Source organism: Pleurodeles waltl, chromosome 5 (assembly GCF_031143425.1).
Source record: "Pleurodeles waltl isolate 20211129_DDA chromosome 5, aPleWal1.hap1.20221129, whole genome shotgun sequence".
NCBI classification, from domain to species: Eukaryota; Metazoa; Chordata; class Amphibia; order Caudata; family Salamandridae; genus Pleurodeles; species Pleurodeles waltl.
Genome location: NC_090444.1, coordinates 56,754,141 through 56,778,246, shown reverse-complemented (window position 1 = coordinate 56,778,246; position 24,106 = coordinate 56,754,141). Strand labels below are relative to the sequence as shown.

The 24,106-nt window shown below is 45.7% G+C and overlaps 1 protein-coding gene across 1 annotated transcript in view; it reads left to right on the top strand.

Moving 5' to 3' along the window:
• The window catches only part of LOC138295330 (stewaprin-a-like), a 105,065-nt gene that overhangs the window by 18,802 nt on the left and 62,157 nt on the right, over positions 1 to 24,106 (top strand). Inside the window, exon 2 of the mRNA XM_069233554.1 lies at positions 3,943 to 4,086. Coding sequence (XP_069089655.1) covers positions 3,943 to 4,086 — 144 coding nt within the window. The remainder of the gene's footprint in view (positions 1 to 3,942; positions 4,087 to 24,106) is intronic.

Here is a 24,106-nt window from a genome sequence, read left to right as displayed (position 1 = left end):
ATTTTAAAGTTGATTTTATACTGTAATCTAGTTTAGTATAACGCAGTAAGCTTGAGTGTGTAAGTTGAACAGTCAATATAAGGCATAGATGTTTTATAAGTGAAACTGATACTTGATAAAATATATAATGAAGGGTTAATGAAAAGAGGTTGTTTTGTGTGTCCACTGCACTGATCCTTGTTCTTTTATCTAACTGTAAAACTACATGGTCCCCTGTCAATGTAAAAAGTATAGCTATGTGACTGCTTTTGTTTTTAAGATCATTATTCTATGAAGGACATGTTTTTAAAGAATGAGTTTTACGAAATAAACACTTTGAATACTGAGTAAGTGTGAATGTGAACAAGAATGTGATGTGATACTTACAAGTTTGTCTCTGCCCTGGCATACGGAAGGTATGTATTGTCTCATAGATACCCAGGGCAAAATACTTTAGCCGGCATACTTGTGACAATTCTTACCAGGATGGACATGTGTGAGACTAAATACTGGCACACTGGGGGAAATTCCTGTTATCAAAGACACTAATTGTAAAATATCGGTACTGGCATATTGGTACTGGCTATTTACACAGGTAACGTACATTTGCAAGTAATTTACACCAATCAATCTATCAGGTATTATTTGTACAGCATGGCTTGTCACCCGAGTGGATAGCCAGATGCATGATGCAGGTTTTAGTTTAAAAAGCCAGGTTTTTAGTCCCTTTCTGAACTGGAGGAGGGAGAGGGTGTTTCAGGCTTTGGAAACAAGATGGGAGAAGGAGTGTTGTACACATGGTAGCTTTGCGAGGGTAAGGTGTTCAAGCCAAGGTTCCTGTTCAGTTGGTGGAGGTGAAGGCGGTGGCTGAGGTAGGTGGGTCATTGGTTATGGAGAGCTTTGTAGGCATGGGTCAGGAGCTTGAAGAGGCCTCTTGTCTGGATTGGGAGCCACTGTGGATCATTCATGTGCAGAGGTGATGTGCTCTCTCTGGCATGTTGAGGATCAGTCTTGCAGCTGCGTTCTGGATTGTTTGGAGTCTTTGCATGACTTCAGTGGTGGTGCCTGCATAGAGTGCGTTGCCGTAGTCCATTCGGTGATGAGGGACTGTGTCACTGTCTTCCTCATGCTGATAGGGAGCCACTTAAAGAGCTTGCAGAGCATGTGGAGCATGTAGAATCAGGGTGAGGAAACAGCATTACCCTGGAATTTCAGGAAGACTTTGCTGTCGAGAATGATGTTGAGGTCGCAGGTGTGATCCTTTGGTGTGACGGTGGGTCCGAGCTCCGCTGGTCACCAGGAGACATTCCAGAGAGTAGTGTGTCTGCTAAAGATCAGAACCTCTGTTTTATCTGTGCTGAGCTTCAGGCAGTTGTCCTTCATTCAGGTGGATACACTGTTCAAATAGTTGTGGATGTTAGTCTTCGTCTTGATAGGGTCTGTTGACAGCAAGAGGACAAGCTGCATGTCGTCAGTTGTAGGAGGTTGGTGTGTGGTGGGTACCTAAGATACTTACACCTTGTACCAGGTACCCCTTATTAGTGTAGTGTAGTCAGTGACTAGAAGCAAGGCTGTCTAGAGGTAGCTGTGGATGAGTAGCCAAGGCGTATCTAGGAGACACGCAAAGCTCATGCAATATCACTGTAGTCACACACAATACTTACACACTTGAATGTAAACACCAAGTGTTACAAAAATAAAGGTACTTTATTTTGGTGACAAAAACGCAAAAAATACCATAGAGGCTATACTCCTTTAAGGAGGTAAGTAATACACAAGTTATATACACTAGTATGCAGAAATAGTCATAAAAACAGTTAGAAAACAATGCAATTAATGAAAATCACAATAGAAGATAATGGCCCGGTCGGAAACACAAACCATATACTAAAAAAATGGAATGCAAAAGTCTGTCCCCCACCTAGGTAAGTGCAGTGTGTAGAGGGGAGCTGGGAGTACTAGGAAAGCCCAAAGGTAAGTACCACAACAATCCCAGTGACCACGAAAGCAGGAGTAAATGACTGTAAATTCCCCAGAACACCCACTTGGAAGAAAATAAGAAGAATGCAAAGGCCAGAAGAGACTGCAAGACACCAACAGTGGATTCCTGGACAAGGGGACCAATGGAAGAAGGGGACCAATTCCACCAAGCACAGCAGAGTCCAGGAATGGTAGGAGCCCCTACCCACCAGACTGAAGGTGCAAGTGAGGAGTCAACAGTGATGAAGGAGAGTCACCACTGCAACCAGGAATACAACATCGAGTTCCTGGAGGATGCAGGTGAAGTCCCACGCCGGAAGGAGCATTGCAGTCTGGTTTGTGTCTTTGGATTCCACCAACAAGCCTTGGCACACTCAAAACTTGGAGTTGGCGGAAAGTGGAGCTGTTGGGGACCAGGAAGGACTCTACCCAGGAGGGGGAGCCAGAGGGGACCCTCAGCAACACAGAGAGCTGATAGAAGCACAGGCAGCACCCACAGGAGTCCCACAGGACGAGGAGATGAAAGTTGAAGAGGGATCCTATACAGCACTAAGGAAAGGGGTCCCATGCCGCATGAGAACCACTCAGGGAGCTGTGCGTCACAGGATGGAGTGATGCGGGCTGGAGCTTCAAGATGCCAGAAGATCCCTTGAAAGAGATGCCAACAGGCCTTGGCAGCTGCAAATGACGCTGTGATTGATGGTACTGTCCTGCATGGGCAGACAAGGGCTTACCTCTATCCAAGTTGGACAGCGGAAGAGAGGACAGTCGGGACCACTTCAGTCTACCACCTGTTTTGCAGGTTAGTATACATTAGTGTAAAAAGTGTAAAAAGAATGATGTTAATGTGGCATTAGAATGGGACTAGGGGCTCCTAAATGGCACTTAGACTTTTGGTCTAAGTTTACCTTTGTAAATCGGGGCAATGGTGTGGTATCAGAACATATCTCGCAGGTAGGGTTGCCACCCAGCCGGTTCTCACCTAAATCACCTAATGCCAGTATTTTTAACCCTTATCTATACATACATCAAACAGCACACAAAAATAGAAAGCCTTTTTATGTGTGCTAATGATCCCTGGCTAACAATTAAAGTAAACAGAGGCAGAAAAGTCATGTTCCAAGTGAATTCATACGCTGTTGTTTGCAGTCCTATTTGGTGTCACTTCCGGGTCTTTGGAGATTCTGAAAGCAACAACAAATGACAACCCTGCACTCAGGAAATTGTCTGGCGTGGGTATCATGCCTTAAATACAGGGACGTCAATTAGGGGTCACCAGGGGTAGATTTGAAAGTAATAATATATTCATCAATCCTTCATTCTCTCCAAACGATTCTATGAGAAATAGCAGAATTAGGCCACGCTCATCATTTCACTAGATGTGTCTATTAATGGAACTTCAAGATATATATATCTTACCTAATCTACTATGAGGGGGACCCCAAAGTGCATAAGTGGCTCCCACCGTAACTAACTTAAGTAGGATTGTTTACTTATGTATGTAACATAATCCCCTATTTTAGAGGTCAAGCCTTCTTATGCATGTGACCTGAAAGATTAAAATACAATCTCAATCACATGTATGCATGCCAAGTGCATAATGGGCACATCACACCTCACACGTATTCATTAAACTACCAACAAAAAAGTAATAACACAAAACAGTGTTGAAAGATAAGGCATTCCACACATACAACGTTTTATTCTACTGTCTTCCATATGACAGGGTTGTGTCTAACTGGGACTGTAATGAATGTCTGCTGTGATGTACACATATCTTTAGTTACTATGTTACTAATTTCAACCAGGGCATAACACTGATAATCCTTCTTATTTTCTAAGCAATTCTGAGACTTATAGGATGCTTTTTCTACTGAAAATCTGTGGGTGAGGGCATTGTGTAGTTTGCATGTGAAATTCAAAGTTGATTACTTTGCATCATAAAGTCATGAACTATCTCTGCAAATGTTGTTTTATTTACAGCGAAGCCTGGTGTGTGCCCTACAGTTATAAATACCTGTATGATCATTCCTCTGCCCAGAACATGCAACAGAGACAGCGACTGTGTTGGGGTCAAGAAGTGCTGCCAGTATGGCTGTGGCTTTGGATGTAGAGACCCTGTGACAGGTACAGTACTAATGCAAACCTGCCTATGAACAGGGCACAGATTCACTGCTCTTATCCTATTACAACTTGTTAGATAATGTGATTTTCACACCATAGAGATCTCTTTGGAAACTCCAAGCTGAATACCAGTGGTCCATAATTTAACTTTAAATTTACAAAAGTTCTAAGAAATGTACTAAGTGTATGCCTCATTATAGCCCCATTTTGGAGATCGCATGGACATCGTACATGCTGTATTGCTCATTCTTAAAATTTACTCTTTACCATTCCAAAACAGTTATCAGTAGAAGCCCTGCATCACATGTGGGGCTCTTGTTAGATGGAATCACAAATGTTTCTTTATATAACTACAAGACCTGCATCTGGTATAGGATTCTTCTACAGCAATGAAAAGATCTGAACCACAGCAAAGAGTTGTACTATGCAAGGCAGGGAGAAGGAAGAAACTGCCAAATTAAGCGACATGGCCCAATCCTATATTATAGAATGAATCACATGGCAATCTACCCCACTCATGAAGCAGTGATTCCTTCTCAGAAACACGCAACTACCGGCAGAACTCACCTGAGATAAGAGAAACTGCTGAGCAAAAAAGTGACGTTCTCAATCCAGCCCCAATCCAGTCCGCAACGCAGGACCATTCCACTCAGTCAGCAGTAGAGTTGAATTGCCATCATAAGGATAGGCATTGATCATGTGATGCGCAACAGATAGAGCCATATTGACCTTTAAAGAAGCATCATCACTGATCCGTGCAACCTCATAAACTGTCAAGTGCCCCTGCAATAAAAAGAACAAAATATCTTGGAGGGAAATCAGAGAGAATTTTGGTCCAGCACACGTCTTCCCAGTCAATACGGTGCTTAGCAAACAAGGAGTGCTGTTCTCTAAAGAAGTCAGATTAGCCAAACTATGGTAAAAAGTTCCCTTCAGTTTCACAGGAGTAGCCTTTATAGGATGCACAGTACCTCACCCACCAATGCTGTATGCTTCAGTATCAGGTTATCAACATTGTGGGGTCTATGGAGCCCCAGACTACTCCTGGTCACAGGTTTCTCCTCTTTGTCCGAGGGGAGCTCCAATAATCAACACAGCCACCAGGGGGCTCTTCTACAGAGATCTTTTCCTGTCTGTTTGTCTGATGGTGTTCAGTCTGAAAACAATCATTCTTTCGTGCTGTGAGTGCAGATCAGGGTGGTGCCAATAAATAAAATTAACACCCAAATCAATGTTCTTCCGGGTGGATGTCCTTGTTAAGGTAAAAAAAAAGTCTAACATCTGGGATGTGGACTGTCCCAGTGTTCAGTATGTAGCCAAAATGTGTCCTAGAGGGTCAATGGCAATTCATCAGGACCATAATCAAAAACATTGAATCTACTATGGGGGACAACCCAAGGGGCAGAAATGGTGCCCTCTGTAAGTAACTTAAATACAATTGTTTACTTATATATATGACATAATCCCCTTTTTTAGGGGTTGCGTTGTTTTATGCATTTTACCTGAAAGCTAAAAATTACAACAAATAAACAACACATATTAAAAACCTGCAATATTGTTTTGTGCTTTACAATGTGTACTGTGTCACCAAATTGCATGCATGGTTGTGCCATATTTACAATGCAGCGCACCCTGGCGGTCGTTAGCACAACATCGTCACAATTCTTGACACTGTAGCGGCGCTTTCCTGTACTAGCGTCAATAGCGACAATGGTGCAGCAAAGCAAAGGCAGACCCATGGGTGGGTCTTTTCAATGCGTGCCTTGAGCAGGCATTAAAAATGACAGAAAAAATGGTGCAGTGAAATTATATAAATTTCACTGCACCATTGTTTTGGGTCTTCCTGCACAGAAACACCCCCTTGCATACATTATGTCTGGGGCAGGCATAATGTGGTGCAAGGGGTTACAAAGTGGCGCAATGCGTGCATTTCTCTACTTTGTAAATATGGGGCGGGGGAAAAGCAATGACGGTGCTAAGGTAGCACAATGTGCCCTTTAGTGTCATAGTGGGCACAGAACAGAACACTTAACAAAATGACGAATGTGAAATCCTAATGGTACAAAGTCATGATGCAAGTGGCAAGGAAAATATATCAGTTGCGTACCCATTTCCCAAGTTTGTTTAGAGCCCCTGGGTACACATGGATGTAAACTCCCCTGTCGCTATAAGCGGATCAATACAAGGATTACTGAAGGGTAATATAGAGGGAAATACTCTTTTGGCAGTTTGAGTTCTCTGATTCACTTATTTACCAATTTTTAAGTCTTTGCTGAGTACCTGCCCACATCCACAAACATAAACATGGGTTGCAGCAGGGTGGTTGGATTTTTTATGGAGACTGAGGCCAATCCACATAGCAGTGCATTGAGTCACCGCATGAGTGTGGCACCTTCCATTGTTGCAGAATCTTCAGCTTCTTCCACCCGGAGGCAGCCCTTTTGCACCTTTATCCGGGCTCCTGCCCCACCTGGACACTTGCGTGACTCTTGGACTTGGTCCGCTTCCTTTACAGGTTCTCGGGTCCAAGAATCTCAGAGGATACACTCCCTTAGGAGGTAAGTAATATACACAAATTATATGCACACAAACCAAAATCAGGTAAGTAACAGTTAGAAAAGTAGTGCAAACAATGTAGAATCATAATATAATGCAATAGGTAGAAATAGGCCTAGGGGCAACACAATCCATGTACTCCAAAAGTGGAATGCGAACCACGAATGGACCCCAGTCCTAGTGTAGTGTGTAGAGGGTCGCTGGGACTGTTAGAAAACACTAAGGGTGTCCAAGATACCCCACCCCAAGACCCTGAAAAGTAAGAGTAAAGTTACCCTACTATCCCAGAAAGACAGTAATGTTGCGATAGGGGATTCTGCAAGAACCACAAGCACCAGCAAAACACTGAAGACGGATTCCTGGACCTGAGGACCTGAAAAGGAAGGGGACCAAGTCCAAGAGTCACGAACGTGTCCAGGGGGGGCAGGAGTCCAGAAAACCCGGATGAAGGTGCAAAAGGGGTGCCTCCGGGTGGAAGAAGCTGAAGATTCTGCTACAACAAAAAGGGCTAGGAACTTCTCCTTTGGTTGGAAGATGTCCCACGGTATGCTGGAGGCTGCAGGAGTGTTTCCAGGCAGAAATACCGCAAACAAGCCGTGTTAGCTGCAAGAGTCACGGTTGAGAATTTTGGGTGCTGCTAGGGGCCAGGAAGGACCATGATGTCGCCCCTTGGAGGAGGAGACATAGGGGGCGCTCAGCAACTCAGCGAGCCCTGACAGAAGCAGGCAGCACTCGCAAAAGTACCGGAGCAGGCACTTGGAAGATCTGAGGACAGCGGTCAACACAGAGACACAAAGGAGGATCCCACGACGTCGGATGCCAACTCAGTGGGTTGAGCACTGCAGGATGGAGTGCTGGGGACCCAGGCTAGGCTGTGTACAAAGGAATCCTCGGAAAAGTGCACAGAAGCTGGAGCAGCTGCAAATCACGCAGTACACAGGATTGCTGTCTGGCGTGGGGCGGCAAGGACTTACCTCCACCAACTTTGGACAGAAGGGCCACTGGACTGTGGGAGACACTTGGACCCCGCTCCTGTGTTCCAGGGACCACGCACGTCAGGATGAGAGGGGACCCAGAGGACAGGTGATGCAGAAGTTGGGTGCCTGCATTAGCAGGGGAAGATTCCATCGACCTACGGGAGATTTCTTCTTGGCTTCCAGTGCAGGGTGAAGGCAGACAGCTCCAGAGCATGCACCACCAGGAAACAGTCGAGAAAGCCGGCATGATGAGGCACTACAATGTTGCTGGTAGTCTTCTTGCTACTTTGTTTCGGTTTTGCAGGCGTCCTGGAGCAGTCATCGGTCGATCCTTGGCAGAAGTCAAAGAGGTAAGTGCAGAGGAACTCTGGTGAGCTCTTGCATTAGTTATCTGAGGAATAGCCCAGAGGAGAGACCCTAAATAGCCAGAAAAGGAGGTTTGACTACCAAGAAAGGAGGTTTGGCTACCAAGAGAGGTAAGAACCTATCAGAAGGGGTCTATGATGGCACCTGCTGGCACTGGCCACTCAGAGCAGTCCAGTGTGCCCCGAACACCTCTGAATCCAAGATGGCAGAGGTCTGGGACATACTGGAGGCGCTCTGGGCACCTCCCCTGGGAGGTACTGCTCAGGGGAGTGGTCACTCCCCTTTCCTTTGTCCAGTTTTGTGCCAGAGCAGGGCTGGGGGATCCCTGAACCGGTGTCGACTGGCTTATGCAGAGATGGGCACCATATGTGCCCATTAAATCATTTCCAGAGGCTGGGGGAGGCTTCTCCTCCCCAGCCCTTCACACCTATTTCCAAAGGGAGAGGGTGTAACACCCTCTCTCAGAGGAAATCCTTTGTTATGCCTTCCTGGGCTGAGGCTGCCCAGACCCCAGGAGGGCAGAATCCTGTCTGAGGGGTTGGCAGCAGCAGCAGCTGCAGTGGTAACCCCGGAAATGCAGTTTGGCAGTACCCGGGTTCTGTGCTAGAGACCCAGGGGATCATGGAATTGTCCCCCCAATACCAGACTGGTATTAGGGTGACAATTCCATCATCTTAGACATTTTACATGGCCATGTTAGGAGGTACCATTATGACGCTACACATAGGTAGTGACCTATGTGCAGTGCACGCGTGTAATGGTGTCCCCGCACTCACAAAGTTCGGGGAATTTGCCCTGAACGATGTGGGGGCACCTTGGCTAGTGCCAGGGTGCCCACACACTACATAACTTGGCACCCAACCTTCACCAAGTGAGGGTTAGACATATAGGTGACTTATAAGTTACTTATGTGCAGTGAAAAACTGGCTGTGAAATAATGTGGACATTATTTCACACAGGCTGCATTGGCAGTCCTGCGTAAGAATTGTCTGAGCTCCCTATGGGTGGCAAAAGAAATGCTGCAGCCCATAGGGATCTCCTGGAACCCCAATACCCTGGGTACCTAAGTACCATATACAAGGAAATTATATGGGTGTACCAGTGTGCCAATGAGAATTGGTAAAATTAGTCACTAGCCTGCAGTGACAATTTTAGAAAGCAGAGAGAGCATAAACACTGAGGTTCTGGTTAGCAGAGCCTCAGTGATACAGTTAGGCACCACACAGGGAACACATACAGGGCATACATTATGAGCACTGTGGTCCTACCTAGCAGGTTCCCAGTGACACAAGAGCAAAAACAAACATACACCCAGTGAAAATGGGGGTAACATGCCAGGCAAGATGGTACTTTCCTACACACATTCACACGCACAAGAGCAAAATTGTTTTATCATGCAAATTAGGCCCAAGAACTCGAAAGCCTTCGAGAACGGGACCGGGGGCCCAGCCCGACCTCCGTCTTACGGCATGATCAATAATCACCAACAAAGTGAAAGGGCAAGGCCTGGAAGATCAAAGTAGGCCTCTGGAACAGGAGCTCAGGAAGTTGCTGCTGCTCTGCACCGGGACCTCTGAATAGGGAGCACGTGGAGCTGGGCTGGCTCCCTTTTATAGAGTCTTGGCCCAGCCCACAACCACACTCAGGCATGCTGAAGGGAAAGCTTCTAGAAGGCCCTGGAAAGAGACCACACCCTGACACACTCTGAAACCCTGCAGCAATACATTGCAAATGAACAGTATTTATAAGCACCTTGAACATAAGTCTTCAGGATTAAACTCTGCAATGCACAAGGTTAAACAACAGCATATCAGCACAATGCATAAATTACGTTATCTTGAAAGTGCTGGGTTTTTGCATTCTAGTTGCCTGTAGAGCGTGCAATGCCCTGATGTTGACACCATCATAGAAACTGGGGTAGTCAGTCCCAAGACAGTTTCTGTCACACCTGGTAGCATTGGCCTTGCCACACTGGCTGCTTGTCCCCTTACAATGGATAAGTATAGACAGACAGTTTCAATAAATGGTGTTGAGGCTCAGGCCTACAGGGACACAGGTGCCAGTATCACTTTGGTGACTGAAAACCTAGTGTCTCCTGCACAACACATCATTGGACAACAGTACAAGATTATTGATGTCCATAACTCCACTAAGTTCCTTCCCTTAGCTATAATTCAGTTTAGTTGGGGTGGAGTTACTGGCCCTAAGCAAGTGGAAGTATCACCTAGCTTGCCTGTAGGCTGTCTCTTAGGTAATGACCTAGAGGCCTCAGGTTGGGCTGAGGTAGAGTTTAATACCCATGCAGCCATGCTGGGTATCCCTGAGGAATTGTTTCCTCTCATTTCAGCTGAAATGAAAAAGCAAAGGAGAGAAAAAGGCCTGAAAACTCAGGATCCTTCTCCAACAACAGGTAAACAGGGCATCAAAGTATTCCCTACCCACCCTGCCATTCAGGATACCATTCCTATGGTGGGAGAAACCTCTCCTGGGGTAGCACCCATACCAAGGGAACTATCAGCTAGCACAGCTGTACTCCCTGAGGTAGAAGTACCTCTCTGTGGGATAACTAATATGGGTGAGAAAAAGTGCACCATTTTAGTTAACATGGAGCATCCCCCCAACCCTCCCAGAGAAACGTTTGTGCAGCAACCCTGCACTGCCTCACAACACTTAGGACAGCAGCCTTGCCCTAGTGTGGAGCTCATAGGACAGCATCCCTGCCCTGCTCCAACTCAGCTTCCCTGTCTGGCATTCTCATCACTTGATATAGGTCCAGTGGACAATTCCCACTGTTCTAAACTTAAACATACTGATAGGAACTCTGAGAATACAACTTCACATTGTTGGCTAGCTAAAAAAAACTTCAAACAGGGTGGTTTATATCCTCACAGGGAAGTAATCATATAGTGGATAATAAAGGGAGTAACCCATCTATTGCAGGGCTACTCTCTACTTATCACCACTTAGACAATAAAGTCTCAACTGGCCAAGGTTAGCCTTTTTGTCCTTCGTTTGGGGGAGTGGGGTTGTGTAGGAAGGTAGCCTCTTTCTAGCCCTGTTACCCCTATTTTTGGCCTGTTTGTGAGTATATGTCATTGTGTTTTTACTGTCTCACTGGGATCCTGCTAGCCAGGGCCCAGTGCTCAGAGTGAAAACCCTCTGTTGTCATTGTGTTTGATATGTGTCACTGGGATCCTGCTAGCCAGGACCCCAGTGCTCATACGTTTGTGGCCTATATGTGTTCCCTGTGTGGTGCCTAACTGTATCACTGAGGCTCTGCTAACCAGAACCTCAGTGTTTATGCTCTCTGCTTTTAGAATTGTCACTGCAGGCTAGTGACTAATTTTACCAATTCTGATTGGCACACTGGAACACTCTTATAATCCCATAGTATATGGTACCTAGGTACCCAGGGTATCGGGGTTCCAGGAGATCCCTATGGGCTGCAGCATGTCTTTTGCCACCCATAGGGAGCTCAGACAATTCTTACACAGGACTGCCACTGCAGCCTGAGTGAAATAACGTCCACGTTATTTCACAGCCATTTTACACTGCACTTAAGTAACTTATAAGTCACCTATATCTCTAGCCCTCACTTAGTGAAGGTTAGGTGCAAAGTTACTTAGTGTGTGGGCACCCTGGAACTAGCCAAGGTGTCCCCACATTGTACAGGGCAAATTCCCCGGACTTTGTGAGTGCGGGGACACCATTACACGCATGCACTACATATAGGTCAATACCTATATGTAGCGTCACAATGGTAACTCAGAACAGGGCCACGTAACAAGTCTAGGATCATGGGATTGTCACCGCAATACCATTCTGGTGTTGGGGGGACAAGTCCATGCATCCCCGGGTCTCCAGCATAGAGCCCGGGTACTGCCAAACTAACTTTTCGGGGTTTTCTCTGCAGCTACTGCTGCTGCCAACCCTCAGCCAGGTTTCTGCCCCCCTGGGGCCTGGGCAGCCAAGGAAGGCAGAATGAAGGATTTCCTCTGAGAGAGGGTGTTACACCCTCTCCCTTTGGAAATAGGTATGAAGGGCCTGAGAGGAGTAGCCTCTCCTGGCCTCCGGAAATGCTTCGAAGGGCACAGATGGTGCCCTCCTTGCATAAGCCAGTCTACACCGGTTCAGGGATCCCCCCAGGCCTGCTCTGGCGCGCAACCGGACAAAGGAAAGGGGAGTGACCACTCCCCTGACCAGCACCTCCCAGGGGAGGTGCACAGAGCTCCTCCAGTGTTTCCCAGACCTCTGCCATCTAGGATGCAGAGGTGTGAGGGCACAATGGACATCTCTGAGTGGCCAGTGCCAGCAGGTGACGTCAGAGACCCCTCCTGATAGGTGCGTACCTTTCTCTGTAGCCAGTCCACCTCTGTGGGCTATTTAGGGTCTCTCCTGTGTGTATCTCATCAGATAACGAATGCAAGAGCTCACCAGAGTTCCTCTGCACTTCCCGCTTTGACTTCTGCCAAGGATCGACCGGTGGCTGCTCCAGGACGCCTGCAAAACTGCAACAAAGTAGCAAGAATGCTACCAGCAACATTGTAGCTCCTCATCCTGCTGGCTTTCTCAACTGTTTCCTGGTGGTGCATGCTCTGAGGGCTGTCTGCCTTCACCCTGCACTGGAAGCCAAGAAGAAATCTCCCGTGGGTTGACAGAATTTTCCCCCTGCCAACGCAGTCACCTAACTTATGCATCACTGGTCCTCTGGGTCCCCTCTCATCCTGACTAGCTTGATCCCTGGAACACAGGAACTGGGTCCAAGTGTCTTTGACCGTCTAGTGGCCCTTCTGTCCAAAGTTGGTGGAAGTAAGTCCTTGCCTCCCCACGCCAGACAGTAATCCTGTGCACTGCGTGAACTGCAGCTGCTCGGGCTTCTGTGCACTTTTGCAAGACTTCCTTTGTGCACAGCCCAACCCAGGTCCCCAGCACTCCGTCCTGCATTGCCCAACTCGCTGAGTTGGACTCCGACGTCGTGGGACCCTCCTTTGTTGCTCTGAGTCGACTGTCATCCTCAGATCTTCTAAGTGACTATTCAGGTACTTCTGCGGGTGCTGCCTGCTTCTGCATGGGCTCTCAGTGTTGCTGAGTCCCCCCTCTGTCTCCTCCTCCAAGGGGCGACCTCCTGGTCCTTCTTGGGCCCTGGCAGCACCCAAATTCCTCAAATGCGACTCTTGCAGCTAGCAAGGCTTGTTTGCTGTCATTCTGCGTGGAAACAGCTCTGCATCCTCCAGCACGCTGTGGGACATGTTCTGACCAAATGAGAAGTTCCTAGTACCTTCCGTTGTTGCAGAATCGTTCGCTTCTTCCACCCAGAGGTAGCCCTTTTGCATCTTCATCCAGGGTTTAGTGGGCTCCTGACCCCCCTGGACACTTGCGTGACTCTTGGACTTGGTCCGCTTCCTTTACAGGTCCTCAGGTCCAAGAATCCGTCTTCAGTGTTTTGCTGGCAGTTGTTGTCCTTGCAGAATCCCCTATTTCGACTTTACTATCTTTCTGGGGTAGTAGGGTAACTTTGGTTCTACTTTTCAGGGTCTTGGGGTGGGCTATCTTGGACACCCTGTTTTCTAACAGCCCCAGCGACCCTCTACACACTACACTAGGCCTGGGGTCCATTCGTGGTTCGCATTCCACTTTTGGAGTATATGGTTTGTGTTGCCCCTAGGCCTATTTCTACCTATTGCATTCTATTATGATTCTACATTGTTTGCACTACTTTTCTAACTGTTACTTACCTGATTTTGGTTTGTGTGCATATAATTTGTGTATATTACTTACCTCCTAATGGAGTGTATCCCTCTGATATACCTTTGGCATATTGTCACTAAAATAAAGTACCTTTATTTTTAGTAACTCTGAATATTGTGTTTTCTTGTGATATAGGGCTAGATGTAGCAAAGGTTTTTACCCATTCTGTGTCTATGGGAAAAAGTGTTCGTACATATGGCCCATAGTGCTATATGATAAAATACACCAGATATACGTAACTGACATAAGTAAGACTTGCACCTCTGTGATGTGCTTCTTATGACCTCACAAATTACATCAATAATGGAATCTGAAATCTATGGCAGCAAAAGTTTTTTATATATATATATATATATATATATATACATATATATACACATAGAAAAAATGGGAAAAAGTCAGCCCCAAACGCGGCAGGCTGTAACAGGGTCGCGAACCCTAAATAATCCACAACAAATCACTTCTTAAAAAGAAGAGAAAGTTACAGCCACTTGTGTCACTAAAAGTAAATTTAATGTGGCAGAATAAACAAAACAGCTAACAAAACTCTTTCAGGAGGCAAAGCTCCCTTGTTCACAGAGAAATTTTCAACCCCCATTTCCCTCTCTATTTTACATACTACCTAGAGCACTTAACATAAAAGACGGACCAAACTTCCTTTACAAAATAATAGCTGCCATCTTTGAATGTGCCTCTGATACCATTAGCGTAACCACAATTAAACATGAAAATCAGCCTTATTCACTAAACTCTCCATATAATTGCAATCCACTTGTATATATATTTCATCACTTACTATATACTTAAAACAGTTAACTTTATATATAGTCCCCAAACATTACTTCAAGTTCTGAATACATCAATTCCAAAATGTCTCACCTAAATTATCATACCTCTTGTAATTAATGGGCATTCTCAAGGCCATACCATTCGTAAAGTCCTTGGATTAAATCAGAATAATAGCTCTTTTGCTTTTATATGCTCAATATAAATTCCTGTCAAGCTATAGAAATGAGGAAACATTAATTATGTCAAATCGCAAAATCAAAAATCATAAAATGAAATTACTAATACTAAGTCAAAATAATCATATCAGAAAAAACTAATACTAAAATCACGACTAGTTAGTGCAAATGTACAGATAATTCTTCGTCCTTATTCGTCCCAAAAGGGTCCATTGTATTGCATTTAATGAACAACCTGGATTCCAGTTTCCTCAAATCCAAAATTCTATTTCCACCTCTTACTCTCATAAGAATCCTGTCAAGAACCATGAACTGTAGTTTGTTTACATTATTATCATGATATTCCTTGAAATGCCTAGCCACAGGATATGACTTGTCTTCGTTCTTAATAGCTCTCATATGCTCTAGGACACGTTTTTTGGCCATATGTATCATGCTACCTATGTAGAATTTATTACATGAACATTTTAAAGCATAAATACAATAATCTGATATGCAAGAAACATGTTTCCTTATTATAAAGGCTTTTTTCATCCCCGGAAACTCCACCTCCTTACAATTGGAACTATACTTGCACGCTTTACATTTACCACAAGTATAAAATCCTTGAGTAGGCTTTGTTTGTTCATCTCTAGATAGCAAACTACGGTTTAACACATCTTTCAGAGAGCGACTTCTTTTGAAAGTAAAGGCTGGGTAGTCATCTAATAATTTGCAAATGAGTTATAAGGAGATACCTGGCTTCATCAGGTGTCGGGCTGTTGTTAGATCAAAACATGTAGCTTGTTGTACCATATTTACTGTCACTGGAAGTCTTGCTTCTGGTGTGGGACCAGTCCAATAGCTATGAAAATATCTGTATTGCAGCAAAGTGCACTATTGTACATAGCAGGTGTGTAGGGGATGGGATCTCCCTCTTTAATCCCCCTGGATTATTTTGCTTTTAGACTACGACCTTTACTGTGTGTGAGTCTCACTACACAAGTTTCACTCACTGTACATTCTGTGTAAACAGACAAAGAGTACTAACCACCAGTGTTTAAGATAAATCTGCTGTGCAGCTAGGGTAAGAGACTCCGGGCTAGTCACTTGTGAAAAAAAGGGCACATGAATATCTGCACTTGTGTGGACTGTGTGAGTGGCATTTTAACCATGTGAAGCCCCATATCTGCACAAAGGTAGCCTGAGGGAAGATGTGGTGACCTTCTATTGGCCAAGAGTCCTGGCTTCTAGAAATTTCCACCCCCAACTTGAAAACTCCTACACAAGGGAGAGACTGATGAACAGACATTAGACCTGGTGGTTATGACAGTAGAAGAATGCCCAGCTGGAAGAAGCCACCTGATGGAACTGCAAGGATGGTATGAAGGACTAGAGTGGTTTTCTCCAGGACCAGTGGTGCTGGCCCATTTATGACCCCTAAGGAACAATAGGAGGAATGGACCTACTATGGGACTCGGAAGGATTTGCCTGAGAATTCTCTGGATTAGTTCTGCAGCTGGCTGATCCCTATCAGGCCAATTGCTACTGACTCCACAGACATCTAGGTGCCTTGCAAGATGGCTAAAGCAAGGTTGCCTGTAGAGTGTGGCAGAGGGTATTCAATGTGTTGGTTTCTAAGGAGGCTATGCAAGATGCTCACACAAGCAGGAAAGAGCACCAGGAGTCAGGCAGGGGACAGGTCTTATGCAGGGAGCTGGGAAATACAGTTCTTAACCAAAAGTGTCCGTTGCATGCTGGGAGGCTTGAAAAACATGCTAGTGGTGGTCATAGCTGGCTACCAGGAAAACACGGAGCCAAAATAAATAGAAATTGACTGTATGGGTAGGACATATCTGCAATTAAACCTCAGTTTCCGGTGGACACCCAGCATGAAATGGAGCATTCACACTCTTCTGCAAAACCTTGAAAACCCAATGCCCTGAAGGTCACTGCAACTTTCCTCTTCCAGTAAGTGAATGGGGAGGTAGTCTGTGTAGAGCTTCATCCCCTGAGCATAATTATGCCTCCATCCCTATGTCTCCACCCCTAAAGACATAATCTGCCGCATCCCCCAGGGCTTCTCCCTGAGCCCTATCCTCTTCAACGTCTACTTGACCTCCTTAACCAACATTGCATGTACCCACGGATTCAACATAATCTCCTATGCTGATGTCACCCAGCATGTCCTCTCCCTCACTGACAATGCAACCTCCACATACACCAACTTCTAAAACACCATGACCAACATTGCCACCTGGATGAAGACCAACTGCCTCAAGCTGAACTCAGACGAAACATGGATCCTGACATTCAGAAACAAGCCAACCCCCTGGGATGACTTGTGGTGGCCCACCACCCTCTGCCCTTCTCCCACACTCTCCACCCACGCATGCAACCTCAGAATAATCCTGGATACCCGACTCTCCTTGAAAAAACAAATCAACGCTGTCTTGTCTGCCTGCTTCCACACACTCCGGATGCTCCGCAAGATGTTCCACTGGATTCCCCTCTTCACTGAGAAAACAGTCATCCAGGATCTCACATACATCCTCCTCGACAATGGTAACGCACTCCATGCCAGCTCACTACCCACCTCCAGGCCATCCAAAGCACTGCAGCAAGTTCTCAACCTCATCAGAAGAACCAGCATCTCTCCACACCTCAGGGCCCTCAATTGGCTCCCTGAACAGCACAGTTGTCTCTTCAAGCTCCTCACCCACGCCTACAAGGCCCTCTACAATGCCAGACCCACCTATCTCAACAACCGCATCCACTGTGAACGACTCTGAAAGGTGATCTTTTTACCTCGCTCACAGTCTGTAACAACCTCCCCCTTCACCTATGCACATCCCCCTTACTGGAGAACTTCAGAAAGCAGCTCAAGACCTGGATTTTTGACTGCCATGTCCCACTGGGCCTGACCCACAGCACCACCACAGTGCCTGGAGACCCACCTGATTGATTCATGCCCCAGGGACAACCGTCTCCACTCAGATCTATGCATAAACAAACCATCTGGGGCCCCTTATCCAGAGGCAAAACCACTGGGGAGGGCACATTGTCCGCCCCATGCCTATCTGGAGAGGTTGGGTACACTAGCTTTTTTATGTATGCCAGTAGCCAGTGCAGGCAGGTGACTTATTGCTTCTGTTTGTGGGCTAGAGCCAAAGAACAGTTGTGGCTCCCACTACAGGAAGGGTGCTCCTAACTGCCCCAATTGGGAAAAGAGGTTGTGGATGTCAAAACCCTACAGAACAAGTCCATAATATTAAAAGAAATACAAGTAGCGTGGAAGCCACTTATTAAATATTCATCACCTGGTGGCAGAAGTGCCACAAAAGCATTAGTGATGACACTTTCAATGGAAATCTTGCTTCCTTGTAGACATCCGCAGAATGCAGAAACACCACCAACTTTTGGAAATGTGTTATGGGTGGGGAACTGCATGGATTGCAGCATCCATCCAGAAGAGGCCCTAACAAAGGTCACCTTAACTCTCCCATATAGTTATAATTATGCCACTGGTAAGAGGTTTTGCTACTTTTCAAAGCTTTCGAGCAGCTTTGGCCCATAGGCTCCAGAATGTGAAGACCTCTATTGATGGGTCCCATAGTTGCGGAAGCACTTTAGTAAAAGTAAAGCAAACTCTATGACAAAATATTTTTTTTTAATGTAATGTTTTGTTGACAATATTAAAAATTAACAATGCACAGTTGTATATTACTATGAAAAGTACATAATGTTGGCACTGTTCCAAATTGATTTCAATGGTGTTTGTTGCATTGGTGAAGTATAACATGTTAACATGTTTTCTGCATTTGCTAGTATGATGATAATATGACAGAGCCGAAAGGCATGTCTTCTTGATACTGATAGTCAGAGAAAGCTAATAGGTCTGCCTTACTGAAACTGACACCCCCTTGTATGACATTTTGTGTAGTATAGGCAAAGAAAATTATACTTATATGATTTAGGGCTTGCTAGGCCTGTACTGTATTATGACAGTAATGCTAAAGGTATTTCCATCTACCTTACTGCACTTTTTTCTGTAATTTGTATAACTGGTGAATTTCAGTGTTTTTTCTGTTTTTAAGTTGTTTGGTTTTTTTCTATTTAGAAGACCTATGTATAAGACCACTTTAACCTAGGTTGCTTGCAGTGAATTCCAATATTTTTTTTAATGAAAGTTAAAATAATACTACCTTACTTACATATAACTTCACTTTAAAATTAGTTTCTTTTCAGTGAATTTCTGCTTTTTTAAAGTAGTCACCCCCTTGTCCAGGAATTCACTTCCAGGGGTCCAGGAACTGGAATGGCACCCTCTTGCAATCTAGAGTCCACAAGCAAGTAGACTCAGGTCTGGCTGGTGAAGCCTTTGCTGTCCCTGAGGCTTCAAAACAGGAGGCAAGCTCTAATCCAAGCCATTGGAGTTACTTCTCAAGCAGGAATATACCACAAGGTCCAGTCTCCGTCCCCTTGCACAAGCAGAAGCAACAACTGCAGGATAGCCCAACACAGCATAGTCATAGGACATGGCAGCACTTCTCCTTAGCTCTTCACTCTTCTCCAGGCAGAGGTTCCTCTTGAATCCTTGAAGTAATCTAATTTTCAGGGGTTTTGGGTCCACTACTTATACTCCTTTCTGCCAGTGAAGTAGGTATACTTCAAATAAAAGTCTCTCTTGCTTGAAAGCTCCCTGCCTTGCCCAGGCTAGGCCCCAGACACACACTATGGGGTTGGAGACTTCATTGTGTGAGGGCAGACACAGCCCTTTCTAGTGCACTGTACTAGGGACATACTAGTAAATCAAATATGACAATCATGGAAAGCCAATTACACATACATTTCACATAGGAGCACTTGCACTTTAGCACTGGATAGCAGTGGTAAAGTGCCCAGAGTATCAAAGACAGCAAAAACAGAGTCCAGTTCACATCAACAACTTGGGGAACAGAGGCAAAAAGTTAGGGGGACCACACCAAGGATGCCAAGTCTAAGAATGTGCAACATGGAGTTGGCCACAGGGCCCAGCCTGATGTAGACCTCATGGCCAGCCACTCATTGTTAAACAACCCTACCTGAATGCTCAACCTCCCACAGACTCTAAAACCACATTTTTTTTTTAACGTTTTGTTTTTATTAGTACTGTTGCACTCCCATTGTAGCTCAGAGTCGTCTGGGCTGTCTGCTGCAGGAGTCCCGCATGACCACAAGGGGTTCTTGTGGACGTTTGCAGGAGCTTTTCACCGCTCCTTCAAAGCTCTTCAGTGCATCAGGACCACTGAGTCCATATTACCAAGTAGGCTAATGAGGAAAAAAGCCTTCACAGATTGCTATGTTGTGGTCCCACAGGACTCCTATGGGACCAACCATACTGATATCTTTATATTTTTAACTTTCATTTCTCAAAAACATCTGAGCCCATTTTCTCAAAATCATGAAAATATCATACTTTCTGGGTTAAGATATTTATATAGTCGCTACAAGGTAGTTATAGTTAGGACCATGTTTCCATAGAACTAGAGTTATTTAAGGAGAAAACAAACTATAGGTATCTAGGGATGCAGCTCCTCCACAAATCTGATTGGCTGGCCACAATCTGGCAGGGAGATTGTGGCCACCATTTTGCTTTATTGGGAAATGGTCCCCGCGGCTGAAATGAGGAGGGCAATGTACAAGATGGGGTCAGGGAAAAGGTCCCTGACCCCAGGGGGATCATATATAGGTGCCTTAGATATACATAACTTCTAAAAAATGCATAAATAATATGTTTTATGTTTTCTGAGTTCAGATGATCCCCAGCAGGGCTCAGAGCGGATCCCGGTGTAAATACACTGGTGTATCTGCAGATCTTATAAAACTTCAAAACATTTATGTACAAATGCTTGTACACACTTTTGGCATCCTTCTACACACTCTCACACTCAGTCACAAACACTGTCACACCCAGTGTCTCAGCCAGACACTCACTCTCACATGCAGCCTCACAGCCAGACACACTATTTCATGCCCAGTCTGACATCCAGACATAACCCTTTCACACCCAGTCTGACATTCTAATACACCCTCTCACAACCAGGCAGACACTATCACAACTGCTCTCATAACAATACAGACACTCTCACACCCACTCTCACACCCAGATAGGCACTCTCTGTAGGAAAGTACCCTCTTTCTTGGCATTGTTACACTCCTTTCTGCTTGATGTCAGTGTGTTTAATTGTGTTCACTGGGATCCTGCTAACCAGGACCCCAATGATTATGCTCTCACTCCTGAAACTCTGTATTTCATCCCACAATTGGCATACTGGCCTTCCATGTAAGCCCCTAGTATATGGTAACTAGGTACCCAGGGCATTGGAGTTGCAGGGGATCCCTATAGGCTGCAGCAATTATTCTGTCACCTATCGGGAGCCCATGCAAAGGGTTCTGCAGGCCTGCCATTGCAGTCTGCATGAACCGGGTGCATGCACCCATTTTCACTATAGGTCAATGCACCAGGTCACTATAAGTCACCCCATGGTAGGCCCTCTCAGCCCAGGGGGCAGGATGCATGTCCTTGTGTGTGAGGGCACCCCTGCACTAGCAGAGGTGCCCCCACAAACCCCATTCCCACTTTCCTGGATTTTGTGAGTGCAAGAACGCCATTTTACTTGTGTACTAGACATAGATCACTACCTATGTCCAGCTACATAATGGTAACTCTGGATCTAGGCATGTTTGATACCAAACATGTTGGAATTATCCCCCAATTCTTTTGCAAGTATTGGTTGTATGATTCCATGCACTCTGGGGGCTTCTTAGAGGACCACCAGCATTGCTTCCACATCCTTCTGATGTTTTCTAGGCAGCCTCAGCTGCTGCCACCCCTCAGACAGGTCTGTGCCCTCCTGTTGCTTGACCTGATCAAGGCCAGGAAGGCATAGCAAAGGATTTCCTTTGGGAGAGGGGTGTTACACCCTATCCCTTAGGAAATAGGTGATAAATGGCTTGGGAGGGGTAGCTTCCCCAAGCCAGTGGTATGCTTTGAAGGGCACATTTGGTGTCCTTCATGAATAAACCAGCCTACACCAGTTCAGGGACCTCCAGTCCCTGCTTAGGCACCAAACAGGACAATGGAAAGGGGAGTGACCACTCCCCTGTCTATCACCACCCCAGGGGTGGTACCCAGAGCTCCTCCAGAGGGTCCCTGGGTTTGCCATCTTGAATCCAAGGTTGACAGGGAACTCTAAGAGCATCTAAGTGGCCAAGCCAGGCAGGTGACGTCAGAGCCCCTCCTGATAGGTGGTCCCCCAGCTAGGTGACCAATCCCCCTTTCAGGTCTCTCTTTTGGGTGATTCCTCAGATTCAGCTTGCAAGATTCCAGCAGGATCCCTCTGCATCACTTACTTCTACCTCTGACCAAAGAAACTGCTCCTGGACTTTCTAGGAACCGACAATCTGCAACAAAGACTTTGCCTGCAACATTGTTTCTCTGGCCCCTTCCAGCTTTTGCAATATTTCCCCAGTTATGCATCCTCTGCGGACAGCCGTCTTCAGTCTGCACAGGAAAGAAGAAGGAATCTCCCTTGAAGTGAAGGAGTCACTCCCCTGCATCTGCAGGCACCAACAGCAACGACAACTGGCTGCTTGAATCCCCTCTCTTGCTGAGCTGCGTAGATCCTGCAACAAAGGAAGTGGTCAGAAGTGGGTCAGACAGTCCTCTGTACCAGCTGTCCAACTTGGGTGGAGGTAAGCCCTTGCCTTCCCACGAAGGACAGTACCCCTGTGCACTGCATCCTTTGCAGCTGCCAAGGCTTGTTAACACTTCTTCCAAGGGGTCTTCGGTCTTCCTGTAGCTCTAGCTACTAGCACTCCTTCCTGTGATGCACAGCAACCTGAGTGGCTCTCTTGCATCGTGGGACTTCTTTTTGTAGTGTTGCATGGGCTCCATTTGCACCTTCTGTGTTCCCATCCTATGGGACGTCTGTGCATGTTGCCTGTGCTTCTCTGGGCTCTCGGCGATGCTGAGGCCCCCTCTGACTCCAGCTCCTAGGTTGAGTCCTCCTGGACCTTGCTGGTCCCCGGCAGCTCCACTTTCCACCAACCGCGAGTCTTGCCTGTGCCAAGGCTTGTTGGTGGAATTCAGACAAGCAAACCTGACCGCAATCTTCCTTATGGCCTGGGACATCACCTGCATCCTCCAAGAACTCAACTTTAACTCCACCTCCAGGGCTGCAGTGCTGACTTTTCTTCCTCACCGTCGACCAACTTCTGCTCTCTTCAGCTTGGTGGGTAGGGGCTCCTTCCCCCACTGGACTCTGCTGTGTCTTCTGGACTGAGTCCCCTCTTTCCACAGGTCTTCCTCCTCAGGAATCCACTGTTGGTTTCTTGCAGTCATCTCTGGGTTTTGCAATTCTCTTCTTTTCTTCTAAGTTGGTGTTCTGGGGAAATTCTAGTAATTTACTTCTACTGTTTTCTAAATATCTTATGCCTATTTCTGATAACTAGTGTATATAACTTGTGTATTTACTTCACCCCAAGGGAGTATTGCCTCTATAGTAATTTTGGTGTTGTGTTACCATAACAAAGTACCTTTATTTTTGTAACACTGAGTGTATTCTTTAATGTGTGTAAGTGCTGTGTGACTACAGTGGTATTGCATGAGTTTTGCATGTCTCCCAGATAAGCCTTGACTGATCACCCACAGCTACCTCTAGCAAACCTGGCTTCTAGACACTGCCTACATTTCACTAATAGGGGATACCTGGTATAAGTGTAAATACCTTAGGTACCCACCACACACCAAGCCAGCTTTTTACACTCCCACACCCACTGTCACACCAACACAGACACTCTAACTCCCAGATAGGCACTCTCACACCCACTCTCACACCTAGACAGACACTCTCACACCCTACTGGTATACCAACACAGACACCCAAACTGTCTGCTGCTGCGGCGATTTGGCAGTAATAGTGCCAAGATCTAAATCAGGCCCTATGTGGCAAATGTAATGTTGAGTCACCTATATTCATTACATCGTCAACAAACGTGATAACACAAAACAGTGTTGAAAGATAAGGCATTCTATTCATACAATACTTTATTATACTATCTTCCATACAACAGGGGTGTGTCTAACTGAGATTGTGATGAATGATGGCTGATGTGATGGACACATATCTTTAGTTACTATCTTCATAATTTCAACCAGGGCTTCACACTGATAAGTCCTTCTTCTTTTCTAAGAAATTCTAAGACTTATAGGATGCTCTTCCTACTGAAAATCCATGGGTGAGGGCATCACGCAGTTCTCGTGTGAAATTCACAGTTGGTGATATTTTTCCCCTGGTGATTATTTTGCATCATAAAGTCATGTAATATTTCTGCAAATGTTGTTTTATTGATAGAGAAGTCTGGTGTGTGCCCTACAGTAAACTTTAC